We start from the raw sequence: 27833 nt of genomic DNA on the forward strand, positions 1-27833 counted from the left end.
AATACCATCAATGTGCAGAATTGGGTGAGGCATTTGGAAAGCAGGGTCCAACTCCTGTTTTCTTCTGGGACTACACAACAGATGTGCTTCTTTCCTGAGAATTTTTCTGTTTGAAGCCTGATCCTCTAATTTCTTGAGCACTGACAGTGGTGTGATTCTACTCAGCCTTACTGGGAAAGAGCAACAACTGTCCCTCATGCCAGTGGGTCATTCATGGGCAGTCATGTCAAGTGTGCACCATGAAATGCCACATCAGCTGTTGTGAGCTAAGTGACAGAGGGGACGTGGCCTTGAAGTGCTAACAAAGGTAAACAAATAGCAAGAACAAGGTGTCAGATTCTGTAAAGATTTCTGATGCACTTTAAAGTCAGTTGTTCTCCCCCCCATTAATACTCTGAACTTCAGAACAATTGATGTTCCCCAAGTTGGCCTCTGCAGGCAATCCATTTTCCATGTTTGACATTTGAGATGGAAGATGTCTGTAACGTGAAGATTTAAATGAGGATTGTTACTTTGACACGCTGTGTCCATCACGTCATTTTCCATTCGTGTTCCTGCGAGCACGCTGCCCAAAAATGTCCTTATCATCTGGCAACACACTGTGCAGCAAAGGATCTGTTTCAGAGGGCTTCTAATGAATTTGACTATGCATTGAAACAAGCTGGGCTTTTTAATGCATGCTGTATTTTTTTTCCTGGGTTTTGGAACAGCGAGGAAGGTTTCTGGTATTCTGAACTCTGGCTCTGACTTGTCTTGCCTCACCTGCTGTGATTATGATGGACTGCTCTGCATTTGATTTCTTGATCAGCAGCCACTAACATTGAAGTCATTAGTCAGCCTCACCCAGCCAAGCACTGCACAGCTCTCCATTTTATCTTCCTCCAGCAGCAGTGGTGCATTTCATTGTTGCATATGTTCTCACTTACTGCTTTAATATGCCATAGCTTGGTACCAGTAGGGATGTGCATGTACATGCACTGCATCAGCTGCTCCAGAGAGCGCCAATGCCTTGCTCATGGACATAAATTAGAGTTTGATGTGCCCCTAGTGAAGTGCTTTGTGCTGCTGCTTCTATCTGAGACTGTGTGTGCCCATCTCACGTGCAAGCCAGGCCCTGTGCTGGTCTGCAGCAGCAATAACGATGAAGCCAGTCTGGGCCCTCACTGCTCTGGGAAGAAATCCACCTGAGCTCAGGAGGGAAAGTCTTTCATTATAAACCATGCTGCCATGTAATAATAAAACTGGTGAGTGTTTATTGACTGCTCATAGCCATCTTTTCAGTTTCTGGTTCACAGGAGCCTGTAACAAAGCAGTTTTGCTTTTATTTGTCCAGGTTTTGGTGGGCATCCTGCCTGTTCCAAAAAATTACTTCCACAGGGCATCAGAGAGTTATTCTGCATCCGTATTTGCTCTGCCTATCTAGATGAGCATTAGCTTGTCATCTTGTCTTTTTTTCCCCTTGTTTCTTCTGAGCAGCAAATCTGTTCTTGAGTTCTGTTCTCGGGGCCTGGTGTGACTCTTTCTTGCAGAAGAGCTGTAAGAAAAATAGAAATATTTCTGCAGGTACCATGCAGGTTTCCCCACTTACATGTCAGACCAGGGCTGAGGTGCTGCTTAAGAACCTGAATCAAAGAAACACTCTGCTGGGAGAGGTGGAACACTCAGAGATAGGATGTGTCCTGTGTCACTTGAAACTCCTTGTCTCTCTCATTATGCCTGTATATATACATTTATGCTTGTATATTTATTTATGGTTCTATTTGTGTTTGAATTTATGTGTTTATTGTGTTTGTCAGTTTTCCTGGAAATTGCAGCTGGCTGCTCATGAAACTGTTTCAAATGTGACCTGATTGCATTGTACACATATGTATATATAAATATATAAATAAATATATATAAATATATGCTGACCTTAAGGCAGGAGAGAAAGATGCATAAGGCAGAGCAAGACTGACTGTACCACGTGCAGTTTAGTCCCCATCCCTTTCTCCTTCACTGGTTCTTGGTGAAGCCCCCAGGCATCTCCCTTCAGTAAGGGAAAGGAGGGAGATGCACCTGGCTGGAGAAATGGGTGTCAGCACAGCTGGAATTTTACCAGCAGAGCTGTGCTCCTGGGGATCTCACTGACACAAAAGTCCTGACTCAGACCTGCAGCAAATGCCTTTCTTCCCTGGCCAGTGTGCCCCATCCCATGGCAGGCACTGCCCTCCCCACACAGAACCTCTCCTCCTGCTGCTGCTGCAGGGAGGGAGAGTTCACCACCAGAAACCTCTCTGTGCCTCTTCCCTTTCCAGGGCATTACCCAGAGAAATGTTTCTCTCATGTCTCCCTTGCTACAGCAGTGCTGTCAGGTAATTCCCCCAAACTGACTATGCTGTATCTTTCTCCAGTGCAGAATCAATACAATTCTAGGCTGCATTTTAAGCTTTTAGCTGCAAAACCCATTTTGCTGTGTTTCCCACATTATCCTTTGAGTGCTGCTGTTGATTATAATTAATCCTTATAACATCCTCCATTGTGTCAAAGAATATTCCACAGATCAATTAAGTTTCACAACACCTTTGAGGTGGTGGTAAAAAACAGTACACTTCTAATTGCTGCTTTCTCCTTCTAGAAGTGTCTCTGTTTTACTAGAGAGTGCATGATTGAGGGCAAAGGTTGTTTATATAAAAGCAGGTTAATATCTTGTGCTCTGAAGCTGTGAAGTGCTGGGGGCACTCACCTTCTCCTGTGCTGCCCCTTGGGCAGTGAGCAGGGGGAAAGACGAGCTACCACAGCTGCTTTGCTCATGTGGCCATTTCCAGCTTTCAAGATAAGTCTGCTGCACTGCACTAAAGCTGGTGGATGTACCAGTGCATTTCAGGTACTGGAACAACCCAGTTCTAATGCCAAGTGAGGGTCTTGAGCTTAATTCAAGCACGTTTTTTGAAAAGTGTGATATGTCAGTGTGACACGGTATAAAATTATAAAAGCTGGATGTGGTTCTTTCTGTCATTGTTCTGCTGTTGTTGGAGAACTTTTGTTTTACTGAAAAATCTGTGAAAGCTTGTGAAGTCTATATTTGAATATATATAATGAGAAGAAATAAACCCTAGAAGGGAGAGATGGAGTTGCAAAGACAGTCCTCAGTGGCATTGGTTTGTGAGTGATGATTATTGTAGCAGTTTCATCTGAAATGTATTTCCCACCCCCATTCAATTAACAGCTCAGGGTCTTAATGGACAGAGCCTACAGCTGCAGCAATCCATCCCCCAGAGAGGGAGATTCCAGCACCTGAGGGCAGTCTGCAAAGCCTGGCAGTGCCATTCCTCATTAGAAAGGGAGGAGAACTCCTCAAGGGAGCATCCTACTGCTGTAAGGAGCTGCCTCCTGAGGGTTTCTGTGGGGGAGACAGGGCTGGAAAAAGAATGTCTAAGCCCAAATGGCATCTTAGTTTTGCAAAGCAGTGATGCCTTGATCCAGTGAAGCCTGTGTTTAGTTTTGACTACATGAAAAGGAAAATGAAGAAAGTGGTGTGTGTTTCTCCCCCCCATCTCCTTCTCTCTTTTATCATAGGTAAAACTTTAAAAATATACCTTAAATATTCCCTCCAAGGCTTATTTCATTGCAAAGGTACTGGAATTTCTTACCTTGGTTGTGTCCTTCTTTCATTTTAGTTCCAAGACCAAATTTATTCCTTGTTAGCCAAAGATATGCTTTTCAGTGGTACAAGATGTGAAATTAAGATGTATATAGGATACGTCTCATCCTGTGCACAGGAGAGCTCTCAGCTTTTTTAGGCAAATCTGTTTCCAGGCTTGGCTCTGGGAAGTATAATCAGGAGGATGCATTTTATCAAATAACTTGAATTTATAAATGCAAAGATCATGGTGGATGAATACATGAATCAGCAGAGGATGGAAGTGCCCAGCCAGGAGTATCCAGGACCCTGTGTGGTTTTTGTAGAGCTTTGAGACCACTTCTAACTAGAGAATGATTCAACAGAAAATCTTCAGAAATTACAGCACCAAATAGAGAAGTACTGGAATTTCTTGCATACATGAAGTGCCGTGTGATTGATGCTAATGGGTAAATTCAGAATGTAAACTTGAAGACTGAGAACTGTTTAATCTGTGTACATTTGTTATGAGCTGGGGTTTATAACAGCTAATCAATGGCTTAATTTTTTTGCTTTGATCTCTCTGTGCAGGACACCAGCCATGATTGGATGCTCTTTTGTGGTGGACCGAGAGTATTTTGGTGAGATTGGCCTGCTGGACCCTGGCATGGAGGTCTATGGAGGTGAAAACATCGAGTTAGGCATGAGAGTGAGTAACAAAGAGCCTTTGTGCATGTGCAAAGAGTTCTGGGGAGCTTGTGGCCCAGCAGAGTTGCTGTCTGACTGATGGGCTCTTATGCTGGAGTAGTTGATGCTGCAGCACTATCTGCAAGTGACAGTGCCAGTAAATGAATGCTCCTGGCCTTTTGGGCCTTCAGAGAACTGATAACAGTCAGGAATATGCTTTATTGGCTCATCCTGTCAGTGTCTGAACCCAAAGAGAAAGGTTTTCCCCTTTCCCAGTGTCTTTCCTGGTGCAAAGAGCCACTCTAAGTCTCCATGTGCTCATTGCCCTTAGCTGAGGTTGTACATTTGTGCTCTGACAGATGCAACACCTACAGAAAACTGAGGCCAGGCTGGTAGAAGTCAGTTGTGATGTTCATCATACACACATTATGAATGCTGGAATATTTTACAACTCTAGGGATCCTCCTTGTAGAATAAGAATACAGAGTGCAGGTATTCAGTCCTGTTGGACAGGTCAGTGTGAAGTGTGGACAGATGACTTTGGAATACCAGTCCCTGTGGCCTGGACCTAAAGGAGGTTTGACACCACCCTTGGATTATCTCTTGTCCTTGGTTTCAAGGTGGTGCTTGCCAGCAAGTCCTCCTGAAGCCTAAGGAACATGTCTTTCCTTAACATTTGAAAATGAGGCCACTTAATGTTGCATGAACAGGGTTTCCTCATTATAAAGCTGACTATTTAATTATTTCCCCTTTACTCTTTATCCCCTGCTTCCCAGTAACATGTCCCTGGTGCATGTAATGTGCTCATTAAAGCATATATTCTGCTCGTGGTGAAACACTGAACACCAAATTAGTCCATTCTTTATCTGGCTCTTCTTTTTTTCTAAAATGGCTACAAACTCCTTCACACCATTGGACTGAGGAGGAAGGTCACTGCAGCAAGAGTTTATTTTCACATATGGGTGTGTATTTGTTATTCCAGCATTGCAAGAGGGATGGGGTTTGTAATGGGACTGTGTGAATACACTGCTTATACTTTAAGGTTCAGAATTCACATAGGGGACAGAAAAACTGCTACCACAAATCATCCAATTTTCCTTAAGAGGGTCAGGCTATTACCAGGATTGTGTGAGCTTTCCTTTATCATTGTGCAGGGCTTTGAGCTGTTTGAAGCTTTTTCCACATGGCTGCTCCCAGAATAGATTGAACACTCTGGCAAAACTCTGGCGTGGTTGATGAATAAGCCTCCTAAGAAATCTGAAAGCTGTCGCTCTTCCTTAGGCCAGGAGAACTTGCTGAGTACGATTAGAGCTCCTGGTAAACAGAGGCAAAGGTTTTAATAGGATTATGAAATGGCACTTGCTTGAAGAGACAAGGATTTGAGGTGAGTGAGGATGGGCTTTCAGGGATAGGGAACCTGTTAAAGCCTGCAGAAAGCTTGGATCTAGAAACTAGCTCTTTTTCTTTGGGTTTTATTTTGGTTGGGGGCTTTTTTTGCCCTATGAGAAATGCTATCCCTGCTGTTTGTAAAGGTTTTATGAAAATACAAGAGTATGAGTATGAGTTTGTTGTGAAATAAGCTATGTGTCCATAGCACAGGTCTGTTACTCTGTGTTTCCAGCCTGGTAAGTAATATACAGTGTCTGCCTCCTAATTTGCAAATCCTATGTGTGATCCCCTCCTGTGAGTCTTTCAGAGCTGTCAGAAACTAACAGTGTGAAAATGCACAGGAACCTTCTCCCTTCTCTCTAGGCTATTTATAAAACCACTGTGAATTCACAAAGTTGGGGTTTTTTTAACTCCAGAACCTCCAAGTAAATTGCAAAAAATCACTTCTTTCCTAAGGCCTGGTGCAGTGACCCATGCAGGGATATTTGGTGCCTCTCCCCACCTGGCAGAGGGATCTGTTGACCAAGTGTGACTGCTTGTGTGAAGCAATGAAAGATAGAAAAAGGAAGGAATACATGAATGAATAAGTAAAGAACAAAAATTAATATAATAATAAACAATAAGATGTAGGGAAAGTGGTGGCCCATGCTTGGCTGAAAACAGTCCCTATTTGAAATCACTGTAACAATAATCCTTGTCAACTTTTTTTAAAACTATTATCATGTAACTGCAAAGAGAAAAGGGATTAGGCTTGGAGTGTCTGAAATAGATTACATTGCATCTAGTGAACCCTTGTTTAAATTGTTTTAATAAAGTGAAATAGGGAAACTCAGTGAAACTAATGAGCTGATTTGGGAGGATACTGTTTGATAACCCAGCTAATTCCCATGAAATCTATTGTTTATTAAAAAATCCTGATCTTGGGTATTCCACTCTTGGCTTTGCCCTTTTCTAAATTCCATAGATGGAAATATTTAAATCATTAACCTATGTGATTTTTCTGTACTGAGCATGAATAAGAAGTGAAGCAACAGACTGGGGCTGCCTGCTATGCCTATTGGAAGTATCTAGGGCTCTGCAGCTCTTTTTTAAACTCCTATTATTTTTTGAGTAAATAATGGTGGTTAGAGCTGCAACATTCTCCTGATGAGGTGACTTCACGCTGAAGCCAATGTCTGTTTGCCAAGAGAGGGAGATTCTGGTTTGGTTGAGAAAAAGCACCAGCTGTTCTGGGAAATAAAAGGGAGATGGACACATTTGCAGGCTTGTGATAGAGAGGAAATGGATGGACACTTACACAATGTCACCTTGTACTGTATTTTTCAAAGGTGGCAGTTTCACCACAAGGTGGATAAATTGGGGGACTGTTAGGACAAATGGTGCTATTCTCTCACTGTTCTCCAACCAGCTACTGAAGCTGATGGGAGTTATTATTAGCACCTAAACACAGGAAATTACAGCATCCAGTCTTGGCTGCCTCCTCTGTGGATGAGCTGCCCTTCATGAGCACAGGCTGAAGAAGACACTCGAAATTCAGGGTAGATCATCTTTGCTGCTCCTGAGCATCAAATGGTCTCTGACCTGTAGTAAGTACAGGGAGAAGTTCCAATAGGAAGAGAAAGTGAAGCAGTGCTTGAATGTGGAGGCAGACAGAGATCCCTTTAAGTGAGGGTCCCAAATTATGACCCTGTAAGAAACTGCATGCTTTGCAAGCATCCTGTGAGTTCCATTCCTAGTGGGAGCTACAGACACACTTAATTATTTAGAAAGGGATCATATAAACATTAAAAGCCTAGTTTATGATTTAACCTAATACAAGCAGTTTATGATGCATCTTTTTATAGTGAGTCATTAATCATTGCAATAAGGATCCCTCTCTTCCTCTGGTGCTCCAGTGATAAGGTGAATGAATTGCTGTTCTTTTTACTTTTTGCCCATCAGCTGTAATAGTGGGTGGAAAGAGATCAAGCATTTATTTTAAAGGATACTGCAGCAGAAATTAAGTTCCGTTTCCGCCATTAAGAATCCAAACAAATAAAATTTTTTTAAAAATATGTTGCCACGTTGATAACTACAAACAAAAGTCCTTTTCTTTTATGGCCAGCATCAGGCTGCTTTATTCTCAGTGGCACTGAGTGAGCACCAGCAGGTTATCCCAGGTGACTTTGGCCACTTTGTGGCACTGTCAGTGGAACGTGTGTGGGAGCACAGAGCTCCTCAGGACTGAAAAGAGCTGATCCCAGCCAGGATCCAGCTCAGACCCTGTGTGCTCTCTGCTGTTGTGGTTTAGTTGGTGATGGAGGCCAAGCTGAACCAAGGGTTGTGTAAACAGAAATGCAGTCCCACTTCTGGCTTACACAGGTACTGTGTGTACTGTAAAAAAAAAATCATGATGCAGATGATTTCTTTTTTTCTTGATGAGGAAATGAAGCTCGTTACCTAATGGACTTCCATGCACAAGCACATCATTATACTTTCCAAAGTTCTGTTATATGCCCTGCCTTTACTTTCTTTAAAAATAGATGAACTACATTTTTTCTGAGCAGAAATGCTAATGGTAGATTGTTGAGTGAATTTTTGACCTCATTTTATTACCTTTAGCTAAAGAGATTTAGATTCCTTTGAGCAGTCAGTGTTTTAAATGCAGATTCCAGACTGGTGTGCTGTAATAAAAATGTCATAAGGTTTATGTATAGCAAACTTTAATTCTGAATTCTGGACAATGCTTTTTGCTCTGCGTGATTCATGAGGCCAGGTCCCTAGTCTTGGAGCTAAATAGAAACTCAGTTCTGGTGAGTTACTCAAAATTCCAGCATTTTTTCACATGTGCTGTGGTAAAATATAAGTGAAAATTGCACAAAAAATAGAGGTTAATCAAAGTGTCTTATTATGGTGAATCTGCAAATACTTCATTTTTATTTGGACCTTTCCCAAGCTGTAATTTTTAGTATAAATTAATTCAGTTTTGACTTAAAAGTCTTAAAGCCTTTTAGTTCAAAGACGTTTAATCACTTGAACGATGTTAACAAAACCCCACAGTTGCTGACATCTGAAAAAGTAGTGTGCTCTGTCCTTAGACATGCCTATTCACACTGGAGTGCAATAAATCAGCATTTTCAGCATGAAGTTAAATGCTATTAAAATGTTTCTGAGCAGTTCTACAGTGCCTAAGCAAAATCCTGGTAAGTGATGTAATCTGCTGCTATTGGAAGTTGCCCCAGTGCTTAGGCTGCAAAGATCTCCGTGATAAATCTCCCAGGTCTCCAGATAAAGTGTGTAAGTCAAGGTGTCCCCTTTTTCCATCACCAGCTTAATTTAGCAGTTTATTAAGCATTTCCTAAGTTAAAGGAATGCTAAGCTTGTGGAGCCAGGCATGAAGAAGTCATGAAAGTATTGAAGTCTTGGTGCCTGGATTCCATGAATTCCCAGCTCCCTTCCCTCTTCAGAGCAGGAACTGGAGCAGCTGGCTCTGTGCTGATGAGCATAAGTGATGGGGCAGGTCCTCAGCACATCCAAGGGCTCAGCATCTCCTCATTCCACTGGAGCTCCACAGATTCAGGCAGGATGGGATCAGGCTTGGCATTTGTGTCCAGCAGTTCTGGAAATGGAGACAGACTTTGTGGCAAGGGAAGGAGCCCCTGCAGGTGTTAAACCCCAGCCTGCTGAGCCCTGGAGTGTCCAAAACCACTCAGAGCCACCAAAAACCACCCAGAGTCACCACTGGGGGTTGCCCATGGCCAAAGTGTGCAGTGGCCAGCTCCATGGGCTGCAGAGGACAGTATCTGTGCTCACACCTGGGAGAGAGCTGTCAGCAGTGCCAGGGACCCTGATCCCAGCCCTGAGGTCAGATCCCCACCCCAAAACAGTTCCAGGGAGATGGTGAGGATGGGCTGATTGTAGGGATAAGCAGCACTGGGGACAGGGTTCAAATGTCTGACCTCAGCCACATTTCAAAGCAGAGGGTTTCCTCTGTGAAGGCTAAAGCAAACAGTGTAAAGCAGAGCCAAACAGCTAAAACGTGGCCCTGGGCCTCTTCTGATGAAATTAAGAGTACTTGGGTTTTTCTCTGACCAGATTATTAATGAGTGTAAAGCAGAGCCAAACAGCTAAAAAACATGGCCCTGGGCCTCTTCTGATGGAATTAAGAGTACTTGGGTTTTTCTCTGACCAGATTATTAATATGGTCTTAATTGTACTTTTAATGGGATGTATCATCCTGGTTTTGGGGACAGAACCCAAATCCCTACCTGTCTGCAATTTCTTTGAACTATAATGTTGTCCTCTTATTTTCTTTCTTATTTTCTTCATTATTTTTCTTTTTATTAAAAGAAGGATAACTTCAACCTTGTGTGAGAAACAATGGTTTCATCAGAACACAGCCCAGTGGTGCTTTAGCATGAAATTGTCAGCACACTACAGGACTGGAGCTTGTGAGTACCCTTAAAAACACTCTCTAAAGTGGGAGCATTGGAAATGGCTCAGAAAAGAGCATCTGGCCATTTGGCTCCAGTATCACATCATGCTCCATCGAGTGTAACATTTTATGTTACAAACTCTTTCATGTACCAGGACATTATCAAAGCACAGGGCTGGAAATTTCAGAAAGAGATCAACAGCAAAAGAACTGAGGGGAAAAAAATGTTCCTTAGTCTTTGCCACTTTCTTCTCAGCCCCTCTCCTGCAGGTTTGATCTCAATCTAACATGTATTCCTCTTCAGAGGCAAGTGTGAACTGGATGAGAGAGAGGGGAAAAATGAAGAGGAGAGTGTTAATTGAGATTGAAATAGGTTTCACTTGCCTAATGATGAGTCTGAACCAAACACTAGAGATGAGCTACAGCTGTTCAGAAACTTTCTGATACAACATGTTTTGTGTTGCAAAATAACAGCTCATCCAGAACTCCAAATGATCTGTAGAGATCTAAATTTTGATGCTGATTACTGAAAGCTTGGCTCGGGCTGTTTTGTACCCAGAGGTGCCCAACTGTCAGTCTTTAGCTTGGTCCCAGCACACCTGGCAAAAGATTTCTTTGTGTTTTTCTGTAACCATTTTGAATCTCTCTCAGAACTCGGGAAAAAAAAAAAAAGAAAATAAAAGAAAAACCAGTTCTGTGGAAAGCACCCTTTTTCCACACAAAAAAACCCCAAAACCCAAGATATGAAAGATCCAGAATACCAGCTGTTCCCAGAGAGAGGGGATGCTCCTTTCCTAACTGACTTTTTGAGTAGCTCCCCAGTTGGTTCTCATTTTTTGGGGGGGATAAGACATTTAATCAGGAATCTCTAGGAAATAGAAAAGGCTTTTAAAATGGGAGGCATCCTCTCAGCCCAAATTTCTGCAGCTGGAGCAAAGATCTGGCTTGGAGCAGTGTCCTGTGTGGGTCACAGCCCAGACTGCAGTGACCAGGGCAGTGACCAGGGCTAATGAGCTCATCTGGGAAAGTGCTTTCCAAGCTTGGGGCTGAGCTCCTCCAGGCTGAGTGCAGGTCTGGAGGTGGGGTTGTTGATATTTAAATGCACAGCTGAGGTGCTGCCCTTGCAGGAGTGTTCAGGTCACCATTATTTATGATGTTAAACATTTAAGTCATCACCACTGGCAAGTCACCCCCAGCCCAGCCCAGCAGCCTGGGTAGGTTCTGGAGGAGCAGCCAGTGGATGTGTGGGTCACAGCCCAGACTGCTTCCCTTGGCAGTGACCAGGGCTAATGAGCTCATCTGGGAAAGTGCTTTCCAAGCTTGGGGCTGAGCTCCTCCAGGCTGAGTGCAGGTCTGGAGGTGGGGTTGTTGATATTTAAATGCACAGCTGAGGTGCTGCCCTTGCAGGAGTGTTCAGGTCACCATTATTTATGATGTTAAACATTTAAGTCATCACCACTGGCAAGTGGAAGGTTTTTTGTCAGGGGAGCATGAGGGTAACAGAGCTGATCTTTGAGAGCTGTAGGTTTGTAGGGTTAAGAGTTGTGGGGCCTAGGGTTGCTTGGCTCGGTTTTAATTCTGCCTGGAAGACTTTGTGAGGTGATGTGACATTTTCTTGCTGTAACTCTTTTGGTCTGCTAAAGAAATCTCTAACTGACTAATAATTAGCCTTGCACTGGTGTCACCTGAATAAGGCAGAGCATGCTGAGCTGACCTGTGTGACAGGTTCCTCTGAGCTGAGGAGCAGGAGCAGGGAAGGATTAATGCATGTAGCTGTGTTGTCGGATAAAGGTCCACTCCTTGGTGCCTAATTTATCATTATCTGCATTGTGTGTAACACATGGAAAAAAGGCAGCTTAACACTGTGCTTGAAAGAGCATTTTGTGTAGAAGGCAGCAGCAGATTATCCAGCAGTGAGAGGTGAGTGGGTGCTTCTCCCGCCAGGAGCTCCCAGAGGAGTGAAACCTGGCACCTCCTCTTAGAGGAGCCAGAACAGGGAACCAGATCCTAATCTGGCCAAGCAGAGACAGAAAAAAACTTCATTAAAATACTTATAGCCACAAAATTTCAAGATGATCTTAAATTTTGTTTTCTGCACAGGAAAAATAGGCAAACAGGTTGGCTGAAATGCTTTATTAGCATGTTTATTGTAACACAGCTCTCTGTGTAGTTTCACTGCTGGCGTGCTGCAGCCAGGCTAGATTCACATAGATAAATTCCCTCTGCATCCTCATATGTCATTGTTTCTCTTCCATGAATATCAGATTAGATTTCATAGCAGTGTTAGACATATATTTAACGTGCACAAAAGCATTGGTCAAAATGCCAATTGCTTTCCATTGGTAGCTTTCTTTCAACATAATGGAAAGGTGTTAGCTATTTAAAAGAGAGGGAAAACAAACACAAAATGACATAACTGTCATTTCTATTTGTATTCTAGGCTTAGAAAAAGCAGATCTCATCGAAAAATCAGATTTAATATGACATACAGAATTTATAGCATGAGAAATGCAGCCAAGGAGAACCCAGAGAAGCAACAAAATCCATTTGCAAAATCTGTTTTGGGTGCAACTGCATATCACATAGTCAAGTGTTTTGACTGTGATAAAATAATTTATTCACGTGTTTAAGTAAAACTGTAGCTGCATATTTCTACCCAAAATGCCACTTAGATTTCCGCTGTGTCTCTGAGAGAATGTCATTTGCACAAATACCTTCCTATCAGAAGAAAAGCAAATGATTCAATAGCCTGGGAGCAGGTCCTGTCTGTAATTCCTGGCATGCTCTGAGGAAGCAGGTAAATGAGTTTGGTTTCATTTAACCAAGGGGAAACTGAGGCAGAAGGCTCCAAGATGTCTCCATGGGATGTCTGAGAGTCATCTGATGGCAGAGACAGGCTGAAACAATATAAAATAAACTTTATTGTATTTCTCTACTAATTGGTCTGAATTCAAAATCTGAAATGACTACCGGAGATTACAGCACCTGCATACATTGTAAGCACTGCACTTGAAATTCCTGTGCTCCTTTAGGGCCTGATTGAGGGAAAAAAGGACAAGGGTGATGGACTTCAGAAGAAATGAGTGAGTCCTAAGTTCTGGGTCTGAGTAGGAGTGCAAAGCACACTCAAAGCAATCTTCTTGAGATCTGTTTTCCCTATTCCTGTTTCCAGCTGGTGTTGCCACATTGTGCTGGCAGGTTCCTGGTGGCTTGCAGAGTTTCTGATACATCTTCTGTGGCCAGGGACCACTGTCCTTGATCCCCCAGGAAGGGGAGGTGGTGTCATTTTCTGTCTCCGCCTCCCCTCCGCTTGCCAAGAACAGCCCTTGGGGCAGTCTGACAGCTGAGGACAGCGTGGAGTATCCTGCCTGTGCACACACGTCATATTCCTTCCCTTCCCTCATCCTTCTTATCCCTCATCAAGAAATCCATTGGCTCCCAAACCCTTGTACTGCAGGAATGTGGAGTCTCAAGCTGTGATGCCTTGGAATGGCTGCCTAGAACAGAGGCTACACAGACTTAGGAGGATGAAGTGGGTGTTTATCTAAGGTCTTCAATGGATACACCCTGGGCAGCCAAAAAACCTTGCAGAGGCTCCCCCCAGGATAGAAAATGGTCACAAGATTTTCAGATATAAGTGTGGTCTATTTGCGTATCAGGCATTAATCCTACAATTACAGCTTCAGGTAATGAAGTCATATTCCCCCATTTTGCTCCTTCCTCAATTCACTTTTGTCTATACTTATCAGGGCCTGAGGTTGTGAGGTGTCCTTGCATCACAGCCCCAGAGAGATTGTTTTGCCTAACTAAAATGTGAAGACAATTAACTACACTTTCTATGCAGTTTAGATCTAGGCACTGATGCAGTGTAGGATTCGAAAAATACAAAATCTAAAATCTTAAGGCATCAGCTGCACTGGTGCATGTGCTGGGCTGGCTGGTGGGTCAGTGACCACTGAGCTGTGAATGGGGCTGTATCCTCTACCCTCTGTCTGTGGCTCAGCCCTTCTGCTGCTGCCCTGACATCGTGCCTGTAGCCGAGAGGCGCCGATCTGCCAGACCCCCCGAGCCTCAGAGAGATGCTGACAGTTCAGCTCCAGTTAGCTGCAGTTCAAGGTCAAATAGGACTTTAAAATATGAATAAATGTCAGGGTTTGCTGGCACATCGATCTCGGTCTTTTTGATTACTGCCAGATCGCATGAATAAATTAGCCTTGACAGGTGCGATAAATTGTATAGACTACTGATCTCAAACAGTAAATGTTAGAGAAGGACGTGGAAGGCCTGGAGGGGAAAATACCCTCTGCAGATGCTTGCATTAAATGAGGTGAGCTTTGATACAGTGCTCAGGGGGTGATCTTCAGGCAGGAGGAGGCCTTTTGTTCATTTGAGATTCTGTGCCATGCCAGGGCACGTCTCCAGCTGTGGTATTGATTTCCTTTGTCAGAAGGAGTTTGGGTTGCTGTGCCTGGTGAAGCAAGAGAGCTCTGGAGCCTGTCCCACCACTGCCCTCCCCACCCTTCCAGGGCTGTGAAAATGGCCTGGGCTCAGGCCTTCTGGGTCCCCAACAGCAAGCAGGTCTCCAACTACAGTAAAACAGAAGTGGAAGGCATTGGAAGTGTCTCTTGGTATGTTATCATACTGTGCTGAACACTGTCAAGCCACAACTGAATTCTGCATGTCAGACCTTGGCTTTGCAGGCTCTTTTTACTTGGAAACCAATGCTGATATTTAGAGAATTCACATGACATGGAGTACATGCTTTCTTTCTCTGTAATTTCCTGTAAAATATAACTGGGATGCTTCATTTCCTTCTTATGCATAAATATTAGCAATGCCAATCACTAGTTAATTTTATTTTTAATAAGAGGTGTTTGTCTTTTGTTGATTACTAAATGAGCACATGAAAATAAATTGAGGACAGGGTGGGGGTTATTTGCTCCTATTTCATATACCTCCACCTAAGAACTTTCAGTTTTCCTAAATCTACAATCAAATATTGTAATCCTCTCCAACATCAGACACATCACAAAGCCAGACTTTGTCACAGACATTTCAGCTTGTTCTTTTACTGATATCCTTTAATTAAGCATGCCCTCTTTCTGCAGCACCATGCACACATTCTGTCTCCCCATCTTGATAACTCATCTGTTTGTTTGTGTACATAAGTCTGTGTATACATGTTTATGTGTAAGTAGAGAGCATGGTCTAGTGCTCATTTTGGGCCATTCTTCCTCACAAGGGCTTCTGTGAAATACTTGGATTTATGCTGAGACACTGAGCTTCATAGTACAGTTAATCTGAAATGCACAATTTCAAATGCAGAAGCATTTTTCTCTCCAAAAGCAGACAGATATGGATGTGCTATATTTTGTAGCAAGAGAATTAAAGAGAGAAACTTTGGGTTTGCCTCAATCGATTTTACAAAATGAAAGCAGAACAGAGTCTAAATTCAGTGGATTTTAAATTTTCATTGTGAATGTTCTGCACAGCTCCATTGTCTTATAAATATACAGCCACCAGTTTTGTACATAAATTGTCCCTTTAATACACATAATCAATAACATATGTATGATCTAAAAGAGAGTGTTACAAATCTGTTGTTTATGTGCCAAAATATTTGGGTGCTCTGATGAACTGATACATCTTCAATACAAGTGTAGTGTTAGAATGGAAGGAGTTAATTACTAAAAGGGATTTTTACTTGCATAAAAATGCCTTTTTTAATATAAAAATAAGGTGGGGTAGACAGAGATCAAGACAGAAAAGGCTGGGAAGAAGAAGGGCCTTTCCTATTACAAGATGTTCACCAGATGGATGATATCCTGCACACACAGGCTAAGGATGGTGTTAAGAACAGAAAATGAGATGTATGACAGAAAGGAGGGTCAGCCTTGGTGCTGAGTGAGAAGAAGCAAATTGCCTAGCAAGAAGGATTTTGAGAATCATAGAGGAGCTCTGCGAAGATTAACCAATGCAGGCAGGTGTCTCCAAGCCTCAAAATGTGTGCTTTTCTGATTAGTGGTATTAGAGAGGGAAAAAAAATGTTTACAAAGCAGTAGGGAGGAGAATGAAGATTATATTTTGAGGGCCAGGGAACTATTGTGCCAGACTTAGGAAATGCAGAAAAAAAATGCTGTTGAAGTAAACAGATAAGAGAGAAGCATTAGTATTGCTAGAATTGGGGCTTCTTGAACACATGCCGAATGAAATGTGGAGGGATTTGCTCATGAGAGTTTAACGATCTTCAGTCAAAAAGGCTGCAGAGATTATTAAGGATGTTTTTTACATTCCTACAAAAGTGCTTGCCTGTTTCCACTCATAATATTTGTTATTTTTCTGATCTGGGGCAGGGCAGCAGAGTGGGACATGGCTCTGTGTCAAACCAAGGTTTGCCAGGAACCTCCTGAGAGAAGAGGTGGAGACTTGGTAAAGTCAGTTTGGAAACTACCTGTGGTAGTACCAGCTGCTGGAAAGGAACCTGGCCCTTCCCTGCAGGGGATGGAGTTGTGTATAATGGATCATGGAGGCAAGCCCTCAGTGTTCTGCAGTGAGCACCCTCAGTGTTAAGCCAGACCTGGTATAAACTGAATCAGTCCATTAACTTTCCTGCTTTACCTTGCCTCCTCTTTCCCATCTCCTCCCCAGGCCAATTTTTAACTTGAGGGTCAGTGTGTTTTGCTTCTGGGCTTGTGCTGAGGTGTTCCCTGGGCTGCAGCAGAAGTGGGAAGGGATTTTGGGAAGCTGCATTCAGACCCAGGCTGGTGTCACCGTGTGCTCTTAGGTGCTTTCATTCATACAGGTTACTCGTGGCTGTCTCCAGCTGGAAGCACAGCAAAAATAATTGCTGAGGGAAATGTGGTTCATTTTTCTCTTTCCTCATTAATCCCTATTCAGTATCTCTTCAGGAAGATGCAGTGATGTGTCAGTGTGCTATAACTTACTTTCTCTCCCTTTCCATTTGCTCTGCCTGTTTTAATTAGGCATAGCCCTGTTGTCCATCTTACTGGAGCAACATTTCCTGTCATGTCAAATGTCAGAGGCAGTTTCTACATGAAAATATAGCAAATTCTCACACTTATTAAGATGGCTTTTTTAGATCTTTACACAAAATTTTGTCATTCTGCATACCTTGTGGGGCACTGACATTTTTTTCTAGAATCTACATGTGAAGGGCTGTCAGCTCCATCCCTATTTATCCCTAGGTGCTTTCACAACAGTCGCTGGGGTAAACAGAGGTCTGCTGACAGTTCTGCCTGCAGTGTTTCAACATGCAGAACCAAAGCAGGGCTAAGGAAGGTGTGGATGTGGCCAGGCTGGTTGTGTGACAGGAGCCAGATTGGCAACCATGAAAATGAGATGCAGAGGGAGGTACATGTTTGACTTTGCTCAGTTCTCAGCCCTGGCAGGCAGGTGTGGTATGCAAGCAGCACTCATTAAATCCTCTCTAAGGCAGTCTTGGAGGTTTGGATATCTTTTGAATTTTGCACATGGAGCTGGCAAGAAAGGAAGTGTTTTGTGGGGATGGTGGAGATGAGGCACTGAAGTGTGTGAGAAGAATGGCCAGGACCAAATCATCCTGAGCTGTCCAAGGGCTGTGTTGAAAATTCATACCATTTTCCCACCTTGGTTCAGCTTTTTTCCCAGTCTTAAATCCTTTCTTTCTGGCAAGTCTTTAGACTTTTTCTCCACCTTCTGTCTCCTGCTCTTGCCAACGTATCTCGTTCTATTTCATCACTCCTCTCCCTCCCTCCGCCTTTCCTGGCTCAGCTCCACCAGGCCTTAATGTTCCACATTCTCCTCTAGCTGTGCCAGTGACTTATGAGCTCAGTGCTGCTGTGGACACCAGACCTCTTAAGCACCTTAGCAACTCCCAGGAAAGCTCATAAATGTCTTTCACAATGGATGTTCAAAGTAAGAGCAGCATTAGAGGTTTGAGGAGTTTCTTGCCTAATAGGAGATGCCTAGAGTAGATGAGAAGGGGAGAACCTATTTCTCAGGGTAGAAAAATATAGGTGCCTTTTTAATTGCAAAAACAACTAACCAGGTATCCTTTCTGTCACACAAAATGAGAATGTAAAGGAAATATTTTAGTTTGAACAGAAATTAATGCAGAAGAGAAGCAGAAGAGGCTTATGTTTTGCAGGGGAATTAGCCTTTGTTGATCATAGAGCTTTCTTTTGACATCCCCTCTGACTGTAGAAAGATAGTGGGGTAAACACTTCGAGAGGTGTTATGTGTTTGAAAGTAAAATTTGCAATGGTGACCTCAGGAAATGAACACAGAGGTGAATGTAAATAGAATCTGATTAGTGAGTGGAAGGAGGGCTGGACTCAGATGCACAGAGAGAAGCTTCTGAAACCCTCAAGGTCTCCAGAATGAATCCTGTTCTGAGGTTTGTCTGCTGTATCCCTTATATCTCTGTTGTCTCTTGCCTGATTGTCTCTTCTGCTCCTTTGGTCTCTCCTTCTCTGTGTGGCTGCTTGGTTTTTAATGCTTCCTTCTTTCTTTTCATCCACTCATTCCCCTCAGGTAGTTGGACAAAGTAGCTCAGAATTATCTCATGCTAATGAGAATCCAAGGCTGCCTTTCTCCCACTTGATGCAAACAGACCTTGAGGCCCCACACTGCACAAGGAGCAGATTGCATAATAAGGACACAGTTTTAGTACAAAAACAATCATGGGGTGCAGAAGTGGAACAGAAAACAAATTTTAAATCCTTGCAGTGCCTTGTGTCATTAAATCCTGGAAATGTGGGCTGGGGGAATCCCTCTTCATTTCCAGAGCAGCCAAATTGTTTTAGGGATGGTTTTAATGCTAATAACTGCTTGATATCATAGACAGGTTGTTTTGGTTGATTAATTTGGATGTTTCAGCTTATGTGCATGAGTATTCCCAAACTAGTCAGGGGTTTTGCCAATAACTTGGCTGCGGTGGCATCAAGCTGTGGCTGACACAAACTGTGCCAGCTTATGAATTTTGATCCAGTCTTTTCTCTCACTTTGAACCAAAACATCAAAGTACCTATTTATTTTTTTTTCAAGCAATCACCTGTGGATTTCTATTGGTTTACATCAGTACAATGTTACTGAAGGGAGTTCCTGTGGATGTTCAGTGGCACATGATTTGAACACCCTATCAAATAGATGTGCACATGCATCAGCCTGCATTCAAGGCTGTGTTTTCACTGTATGGTCATGGTGGAGGTTAAGTGAGTGAGCCCGCTGCAATACTGCTGACATTCAAATGGCCAAATCCAATCTAAAGGATTGGTGTCATCAGTCTGAGCCACACTGCCTGGTGTCTGCAGTTATGCTTTTGTTTCATGTGTATTTAGGAGGTGACTCCTCTGGGTGTCTGTGTTAATGGGCTTTGGCTTCTGGAGAACATGAGCCTTGTGTTTCAGAGGAACTTAACTCCAACAACTTGACTGCCCAACAAGAGGAGCACTCTGTCACTGGTGTTTCTTGGTGATTGACAGTCAGGAAGGCACTCTAGAGTGACAACTTAACACTTTTCTACATATCCTTTTGCTACGTTCAGGTGACATCCATGTGTTGGCTCCAGACAGTCATTCATAAGACTCAGCCTAGTGCCAGATGAAGAATTAGATGTCATCAGCTGTGACAACATGGTATCCAGGTTTCCAGCCCAAATCTGGGCTGGCATGTGGTGTACCTTCTGCTGTACGTAGGCATCAAGAACCAAGGAAACTGATAAATTGTTGTTGGGGTTCATTTTCAGAGTAGTGTCTAGGCAATTCCATTAATATTAATAGGAGTTTATCAGATAAATCCCCTTGAATAACTTTTAGAAAATTTACCCTTAATGTGTCTTACATTTCAATTGGCTGAGCCGTGTTTTGAAATTCCATTTGAGAAGGGTAAAGTGATAGATATAATAACAAGGGATATGCAAAAAACAGTGGGATGCATATTTCTGTGTGACACTAAAGACTTGCAGTACTTTTAAATCAGAGCATCCTGGAATACTATTGATGAAATTCCCTTTAACCTTAAGGGGTAATTTTTACTAAGTGATCCACAGGGGATTTGGCTGTTAAATTTCCATTAACAGTAATGGGATTCACAATATTACAAAACAAGTTCCCCACTAGCCATGCTGAAATTCTACCCCCTGCAGCAATTAATCATGCCTGTTGGGCTCGTTAATGGAAATATGAAGCAAATTATCTGGCTAATCATGATCTGTGATCAATTGGCTCTCCTGAAATAATTGATTGCCAACAAGTCAAAGCCAACTTGCAGCTTTTGTAACCAAGTCACAACAGGACACAGGAGTGTCCCTGTCCCAGGTGGAAATGCCAAGGCAGCTGCAGCCCATGGAGAGCACAAACCAAGGCTTGCAAGCAGATGTTCCTCCTTGGAATTTCCTGTCTTCCATCTCCTGGTTAGCACTTCTCCAGCAGTCCTGCAGGGGTTTCCTTCTTTGCCCTGGGTGTAGCAGTGTCCTTTTTATTCCCTTTTTTTTTTTTTAATTATTTTCATGCTTGGTTAAATCTAAGCCACCTAGTTGATTTGGTTTGGGGCCTTTTTCCTCACTAGCATTCTGTGAAGGCTTCCCATTCTGCCAGAATGTACCTTTAGCTGGGCTGCAGACTCAACTCTGGAGGATATTTTTGATACACATGATGGTATTATGGTTAAGCTAACTGGCAAACATGCAAATCCAGGAGTACCATGCAAAATCAATAGCATTTCTTCAGGCAGCAGCACACTAATTTATAGCCACACTGCATGACTCTGTCGTTTTCCTAATGAATTCTCCAGTGTGCAGGGGTGCACTAAACAACAAAGATAAATACTGGTGTGCAGAGGAGCATAATACAGATTTATAGCCATAACAGCACACAGAGTACAGATGTTTTGCAAGCAACCAAGATTGCTTTATGAGCTTTTGCAAGCAGGGGTATCTGTGTTGTAACTAAGGACTGGTTTTCAATGGAACTTGAAATTAATAAAGCAACAGGAATCTTCTTAAAATACATTTTGGCATCATCCCAGCAGCAATGTCTTCTGCATGCTCCACTATGTGGCTCAGCTCTTACTGAGAGCTCTCTGATGGCAGAGGTTGGGTGCTAAAAAGGGAGAATCCTTAAGAACACCTGAGCAGCTGTGACACTGATGTCATTGGAAAAGGACACTTACAGGAGCACGAGGCAATTCTTAAAATCCCTCCCAGAATGTGTGTTAGGTTAGCCAGACACAAACACAATGAAGAGCTTTTCACTGCCCACTCCCTCATTTGGCACAGAAACATTTAGTGCCTTGTTATTAATTTTTATATATTCACAAGCTTATTTCTGTGGAAATCTTGATTTTATTTTTCTTCTTGCTGGGGACAATAAACCCAACTGCTTCTGTTGTTCTGTGTTTCTGTGGGGAACTTTACTAATGTACATAATATGCAACAGCTGATGGCAAGTGATGATAAGTTGCTGATACCACGGGGAGCTCTGGAATGAGTGGTTTACAAAGCCCAGTAAGTAATAAAAGTCCATAAACAAGACACTCCACGGAGCATCAGAGTGACAGAATTTTGGCTCCAAGATTGAGGCTGTTTGGCTGCTATTGGAAATCCATATAACATCCTTCCCTCCTGGCATCTGCTACTTTGAGGAGGTTCAGTTCATTACAATAACAAATTTCAGCTAAGCCTGATTGCAGTCTGTGGCCCCGTGGATGGATGGCCTTACTGGAACATCCCCTAGCTTGTTCTCACTCTGCTGGGTGCTTCAAGACAGGGCTTCTGTGGTCATTTGTCACTCCCTGACTCTAAGCAGGGTACATGTGCTGATTTGTACTTAATGCAGGTGATCTTTGTAGCCTTTGTGATCAATCCAACCTAATTAAAGGAGTAATTCCCTGGTTTTAGGTCCAATTTACCTTTCCAAGATGGTGTGAATGCCTGCAGCTGAACTAATAATGAGGTAGCATCTTAGAGCCAATTAAGTGAAAATGAATCAGTAGAGCCCATTAGACTTGGTAGAGTTCAATAAGGGATGGAGCAAGTGAATTTTTCCTTGTTAGGAGCTCTGATATCTTCTGGAAAGTTTGAAAAGGCACAGCAAGCACCTTCTCACACAGGAATGGCAGGCTCTGAGCTCCTGAAGGCAATCAGTCTCTTCAGGCAGTGACCTGATGGCTTTCTGAAACAGCTGTGCCTCTTAGAGGTTAGGCATTCAGAACAACCTATATGGAACATATTTCTGGGTGTTATTTTTGTGAATATTCTTGCAGATCAGCCCTCATCCATAAAAAGATTCCATTAATAAAACCAGCTGTGGAATAGGAAGGGAGAATGGTGTTATTAGTAACTGCAAAACGCCTTCAAAGCACTATGCATCATCCAAATAATTTACTAAATGGTTTCTGAGAAGAACCATTAATTAACTGGCAAGCGTGAGCCACATTAACATTTGTTTATTGCACTATGTCTGTTGGCCTCGTGGGCTTGGACTAGAAGAGAAATTATCACAGAGGGGCAAATGTTAGCTGTGCCCTGCATGGACAGAATATCTCAGTGATTCACACCCTGAAAGCTGCTTGGGATTAAGGCCAGATGTGAAGCTGTGGTGCTGTAGCGGTTTGAGCCTCAGTTCTGCCCTCCTGTCCTGCCTAATTCCTAGTCCTCCAGAGAAACAATTCAGTGGTTGTATTTTAATTAGGTATTTAATACTGTGCAAATCAATTTGATGAGAAGAAAGTACACATTATCAGTGTAATTTAAAATATGCATTTGTTTTTCTCTTCTGAAATGAGACAGATTTCAAACATTGATTCATTTTGTAATTTGTTTTTTTCTCTATTGGAAAGTGCATTTCAATAATCCCTATGATACAGAAGAAAAAAGAATCAGGTTTTTTTCAGTCCTTCTCTCTGCTTTATTCACATCTATCTGTGTTTCTCTCATCTTTGCTTCTGTGTGCAGATCATTAGGTTTTGTTCATTCACAGGTAGAGTGGGATGTGCTGGTATTGGAGAAACATTAAACCTGAATTTGTTCCTGCATCCAGGTCATCACTAGAACAAGATGAATCAACTTGCTTCTCAGTTTCCCCTTTGAGGTGAGGGAATAAAGAGCAGAAAGTGTATTGTGTTTACCTGAATGCTAAAAAAAACTGACCACAAAGTGGCAGCCTTTGTTGCTGTAACTCAGCCTGTTCAGAGAGGGTTAGAAAGGCAGTGGGTGAGTTAGGAAAGGCTGCTTAAAATATCAGACTCAGGCTGTAATACAAACCTTGGGCTCAATCTACCACTCCTTCCAGTGTGAGATATCCATGAAGTCATTAGATGGATTTTCTCAGCCTGTGCTGTGTCATCTGCACAGTTCTTTTGTCACAAAGGGGAAAAAAGCTAATTGAATGACTCAGACATGTGAACAGAGCTGGTTATCACCAGTGTCTTATGCTCCCTTGTCGTGTGCAAGTGGGAGAAGATGGTTGTACAGCTGATGAGCTTATTAAAAAATGGATCTATTAAATAGATCCATGTCTTTGGTTTCAGTGATGAGATCTTAATCAGAGCCTAAGATTATGTTGCTTTGCAGGTGAAGTTTTCAGTAATCCATTACACACATCTTGTAAGCAGCTGCTGTGGACAGAATCTCCAGCCCAGGTGGTCTGGTCAGGTGTGTGAGCTGCTGTCAGGACATCTGGCAGCCATGGTCAGTGCTGAGCCATGTTTGCAAAGTTTAATTTTATTTATTTATTAATGCTGTATGGGGTACAGTAAATTGACAAAGTGTGAAAGGCTTTTCTCTGCCTTTGTTCCAAGCATCTCAGTGAGGTTGTTTTCTTCTTGTCTGTTGTCTCTGTGTTTACCAACTCCAGTTTCAGATTGCTTTAGATTGCTCCTCCAGCCGACATAAATGCGTTTCACCGTGCAGTGTTTCAAAAGGGTGCCACCAAACCACTTATTCATGTCAACACTGAAGACTAAATCACTTCTCTCACTTACATGTCTGTGACAAATTTCAAAGTGTTTTCAGAATTTGACACATCCTTTCAGTGAAGATGTCAAAGAAACTAATGTCTTGCTGATTTGATTCAGAAAGAGTGAATCAATTCAAAGTGTGAAGGAAACATCTGTGTGCAAAGTTGCCTTAGACTGCTAACCCAGATCTGCCGTGTAAAGAGACTTCCACATCAATTAGAGATTTCATAGTACCCACTGTGTTTGTTTAATTATACACATTCACTTTGATATCTGTCAATTAACTAGTCTTAATTACCTTTGTTGAAAAGCCCTAAAGTATCTGGATCAAAAGGAAAAGTTTTATGTTGTGTCCGGTGCCACTGGGCCCTTAAGTGCATTTTCTGTTGTGCTAGGGCCACATGTTGGGCTGGTGGGAGAGCCCTGGCCTCAGTGGCTTTTGTTCATGGATAAATATATATATTATTCATTAAAACAAACATCTGAGGACTCTAAAATATTGATTTGGTCGTGAAGAACAAGAGAACCTTTCCAGAAGGAAGACTTTTCAAGGCAAAGATTAGAAAGTGTTTAAAATTTGATTCTTATCTCTTCCCCAAGTCCTAGGCTATATCTTGTTCTGCTTTTTGTCAATCTCAGACTTCCTTAACAACTTCCAAGCATCTGTGAGAATAAGAAATATGTTAGCCTAACCTCTTGGAGACAAGCTCCCATCTAGCATAAGAATCAGCTCAAAGTTCTGGACTATAAATTTTGTTCTTGCCATTAGAGCTGAGAACTCTGAGCTGAAGATGGACTAAGAAAGAACAACATTCAGACTTTTGAAAAATTGCTTCTGATTTACAGTGGTGACACAAAGCTAAGTGTTGAGTTATCAGCACATTCATCACTGGATTTAGTGCAGTGTCTCATGATAACTTTCTTTTTGAACAGTGTAACTGTCTGATTTTTGTGAAGCAACCTAATGTTTCTTTTTCATGCACCTCAACTGCCCCTTTGTGCAAGTTATTACCCACCACTACCTCCAGGCTTTTATTTATCTGCCCGGTGTAAACCTGCTGATACTGCATTTCCTTTAACTTCTGAGATGCGTCCTAAAGCTTGGTTATGGCCAGTGATAAAGGGGTTATGTCCAATTCTCAGTTGACAGATGAGTGTGGTTTCCCTGAAATTGGTAATGAGATGCCAGTTCACACCAGTTCAGGGTATAAACCAGGAAGCTGTACTGGATCCAGAGGCATGTAGCACTTAAATTTTATTTATTTCTCAAATGTGTTAAAAAGCCTTGTGTGAAATGTTTCTGCCTTAGCAAGCTGAAAGCTGTTGATGTTTTTCCAGACATCTTCCTTTTAGAGCTGAAATCCTGAAGAAAGCTGAAAGGTGCCAGACTCACTATTTCTATAGTCATGTACCAGTGAATCAGAACAGCTTGAATTTAGTGCTGGGGGTTTTTTGACAGCTTGGAAATGCCTTATGCCATTGGAACTCATGCTCCGTGCATGGGATTCGCTCCTGCAGCTGCTCAGAGGACAAACCTGTCAAGTTCATACCTTGTGCCTGCTGAGATGTGAAATAGGACCTTGTAATATTAATTTTTCTCCTGTCTGCCTGTTCTTCCCCATACTCTTGCCTTGAGATTACCCTAATGGCATCTCCCATGTTGCTGACTGCTGGTTTTATTTCCAAATTAAGCCTTCTGTCCAGAGTGACCTCTCTTTCCCATTTTAAAGACCAGACACACTGGGTTTTGTGAAGGGCTGTGTGATCCTGCACAGGAATTGGACCTGGGTGCTGAAACTGGGTCAGTTCCCAGGTAAGTGGCTCAAGAAGAAAATTAGCTGTTCTGGAGAAAATTAAGTCCTTATGGCTTCCATCAAAATGCCAAGAGGTTTTTCATTTTCCAGGGTCAACCTTGCCAGAAGGGCTAGGCTTCTTGATCCTTCTTTATTTTGCAGGGTCTGGTAATATTAGTATGGGGCCATGTGGACACAAGTAAAGCTGCAGCACTTTAAAAATTGTATTAAACTAGAGATCAAGCAGGGCAAGGAAAGGGGAGTCAGTATCTAGGGACTGAGAAGCCACTTCAAAGGAAAATGATGTCAGGAAAAAAATCTGGAGGCACAACGTTGAATTCTTTCAGTGTCCCTCCATTATCTGTCTGCCTGTTGGAACATCCTCGAGTGTTACAGCAGCTGAAACTGCTGAGGGGGAACAGCGTGAAAAATAATAGAAAAATAATCTCTTTAAAAGAAGTGGGGGCTAATGCCCAGAGGCATCTTGACAACAAACAAATAACAAATCCCTTACACAAAGGAGAGGTACTCAAATAAGGCAGCAAGCCTCCCTGACACCAAAGCCTGCTGAACAAAGCTTCTCTTGTAAGCCCTGCCCACTTGCTTGCAGTAGATAAATACCACTAAACCTTTCCAAAAGAAGCTTAAGAAAACTAACAAACAAATCACAAACAAAAAAAATAATTTCCATGAACCTGCAATTTTGGCTCTTTGCCCTGTCAAATGCCCAAGGCATATTTATTTTGACATACAGCCAATAGAGACAATTCAGAAGAAAAATGAGTGCCAGGTCCTCTGATAATATAAATCCTTCTGACTTGATTGCTAGCCCAAAAAATCAAGTGGAGTGGAAGCAATAAAGTAATTGTAATATTAAATATTGTTTTGGCTAGCTGATTAGTGCCTTTTCCTCCCTCTCCCCCTTCCCAATCACATGTGCTGTCACATTTCTGTTTCTTTATAAAGCTAGATGTGCATCTGATTTGAGAAATAATCAATAAAAAGGGTGAAATTTTCCAGAGGATGTTTGATGACCTGGATGTCCACATCCCAGTGAATTTTCACTTGAAAATTTCTCTGGTAACACTTTGACTGCAGTTCTGTCAGATCCTCTCTGCAGGGAGCATGCAGTACTGTAGCACACCTCAAACTTAATTTCATACTTGTGGTGTTACTTTTGCTGAGGTGTTTGTTCAATTGGAATGATCTGGAACTTAGCACTGGGGCATTTTCCCTTAAGCAAAAGCACTTCGTGGAAGGATGCCAAGAGTGTGTATACATCTATCTCAAATATATATATATAAAACATATCCTAAAATTATACTTGTGCTTGTGTGATTCTAATATTCTGTATCAAAATATGTGTAACCACCATGTCATTTTAATGACTGACAAGGAAACATGCTCCCAAAATTTAAATGGGTGTCAGAACACCCACAGCCTGTTTGCCTTGTTGATGATTCACATGTAGTAATAACAGGATTCACATATTAAAAAAATAGAAAAAGGAATAATTTCTATTAAAATTTTATAACCTGATTTTCTGGGTAGGAAAACACAGTGTGGTTTGTTTATGTTGATTTTTCATTAAATAGCTTGGAGAAGCTTTGGGAGGTGCACCAACCAGACATTTGATCAGACCCAAACTTCTACTGCATCTCTGGGGCTTTGCCATCAGTGCAGCACTTGTGGAAGTCCCCTTGATGTCAGCAGGAGCTGAGTGCCTGGTTGAAGTTAAGCACATGCTGAGAGGTTTTGCTGCAGGAGGTGAATGCAGGGGAGCTGGGAGGTGTCCTGTCTGTGTTAGCCTGCAAAAATGAGTGCCTCAAACCAAACAGTTACATTTGAAAAGTGTTGTAGCATTGATTTTCACAAAGGCACCACAAAGAAATCTGTGAGAAAGCAGCAGGGAGCTGCTCAAACCATTGTGGTCCTCCACTGAACATGAATAACAGTGAGGAGGGGGATGCTGACTGGGAGGGAGGGAGGAGGAAAT

General features: G+C 42.4%; 1 protein-coding gene across 1 annotated transcript in view; it reads left to right on the forward strand.

Moving 5' to 3' along the window:
• The window catches only part of GALNT9 (polypeptide N-acetylgalactosaminyltransferase 9), a 132973-nt gene that overhangs the window by 63458 nt on the left and 41682 nt on the right, over positions 1–27833 (forward strand). Inside the window, exon 6 of the mRNA XM_039724811.1 lies at positions 4190–4307. Within this exon, the coding sequence (XP_039580745.1) occupies positions 4190–4307 (118 nt within the window). The remainder of the gene's footprint in view (positions 1–4189; positions 4308–27833) is intronic.

The sequence above is a fragment of the Passer montanus genome, unplaced genomic scaffold, assembly GCF_014805655.1.
Source record: "Passer montanus isolate IOZ18808 unplaced genomic scaffold, ASM1480565v1 scaffold53, whole genome shotgun sequence".
NCBI lineage: Eukaryota > Metazoa > Chordata > Aves > Passeriformes > Passeridae > Passer > Passer montanus.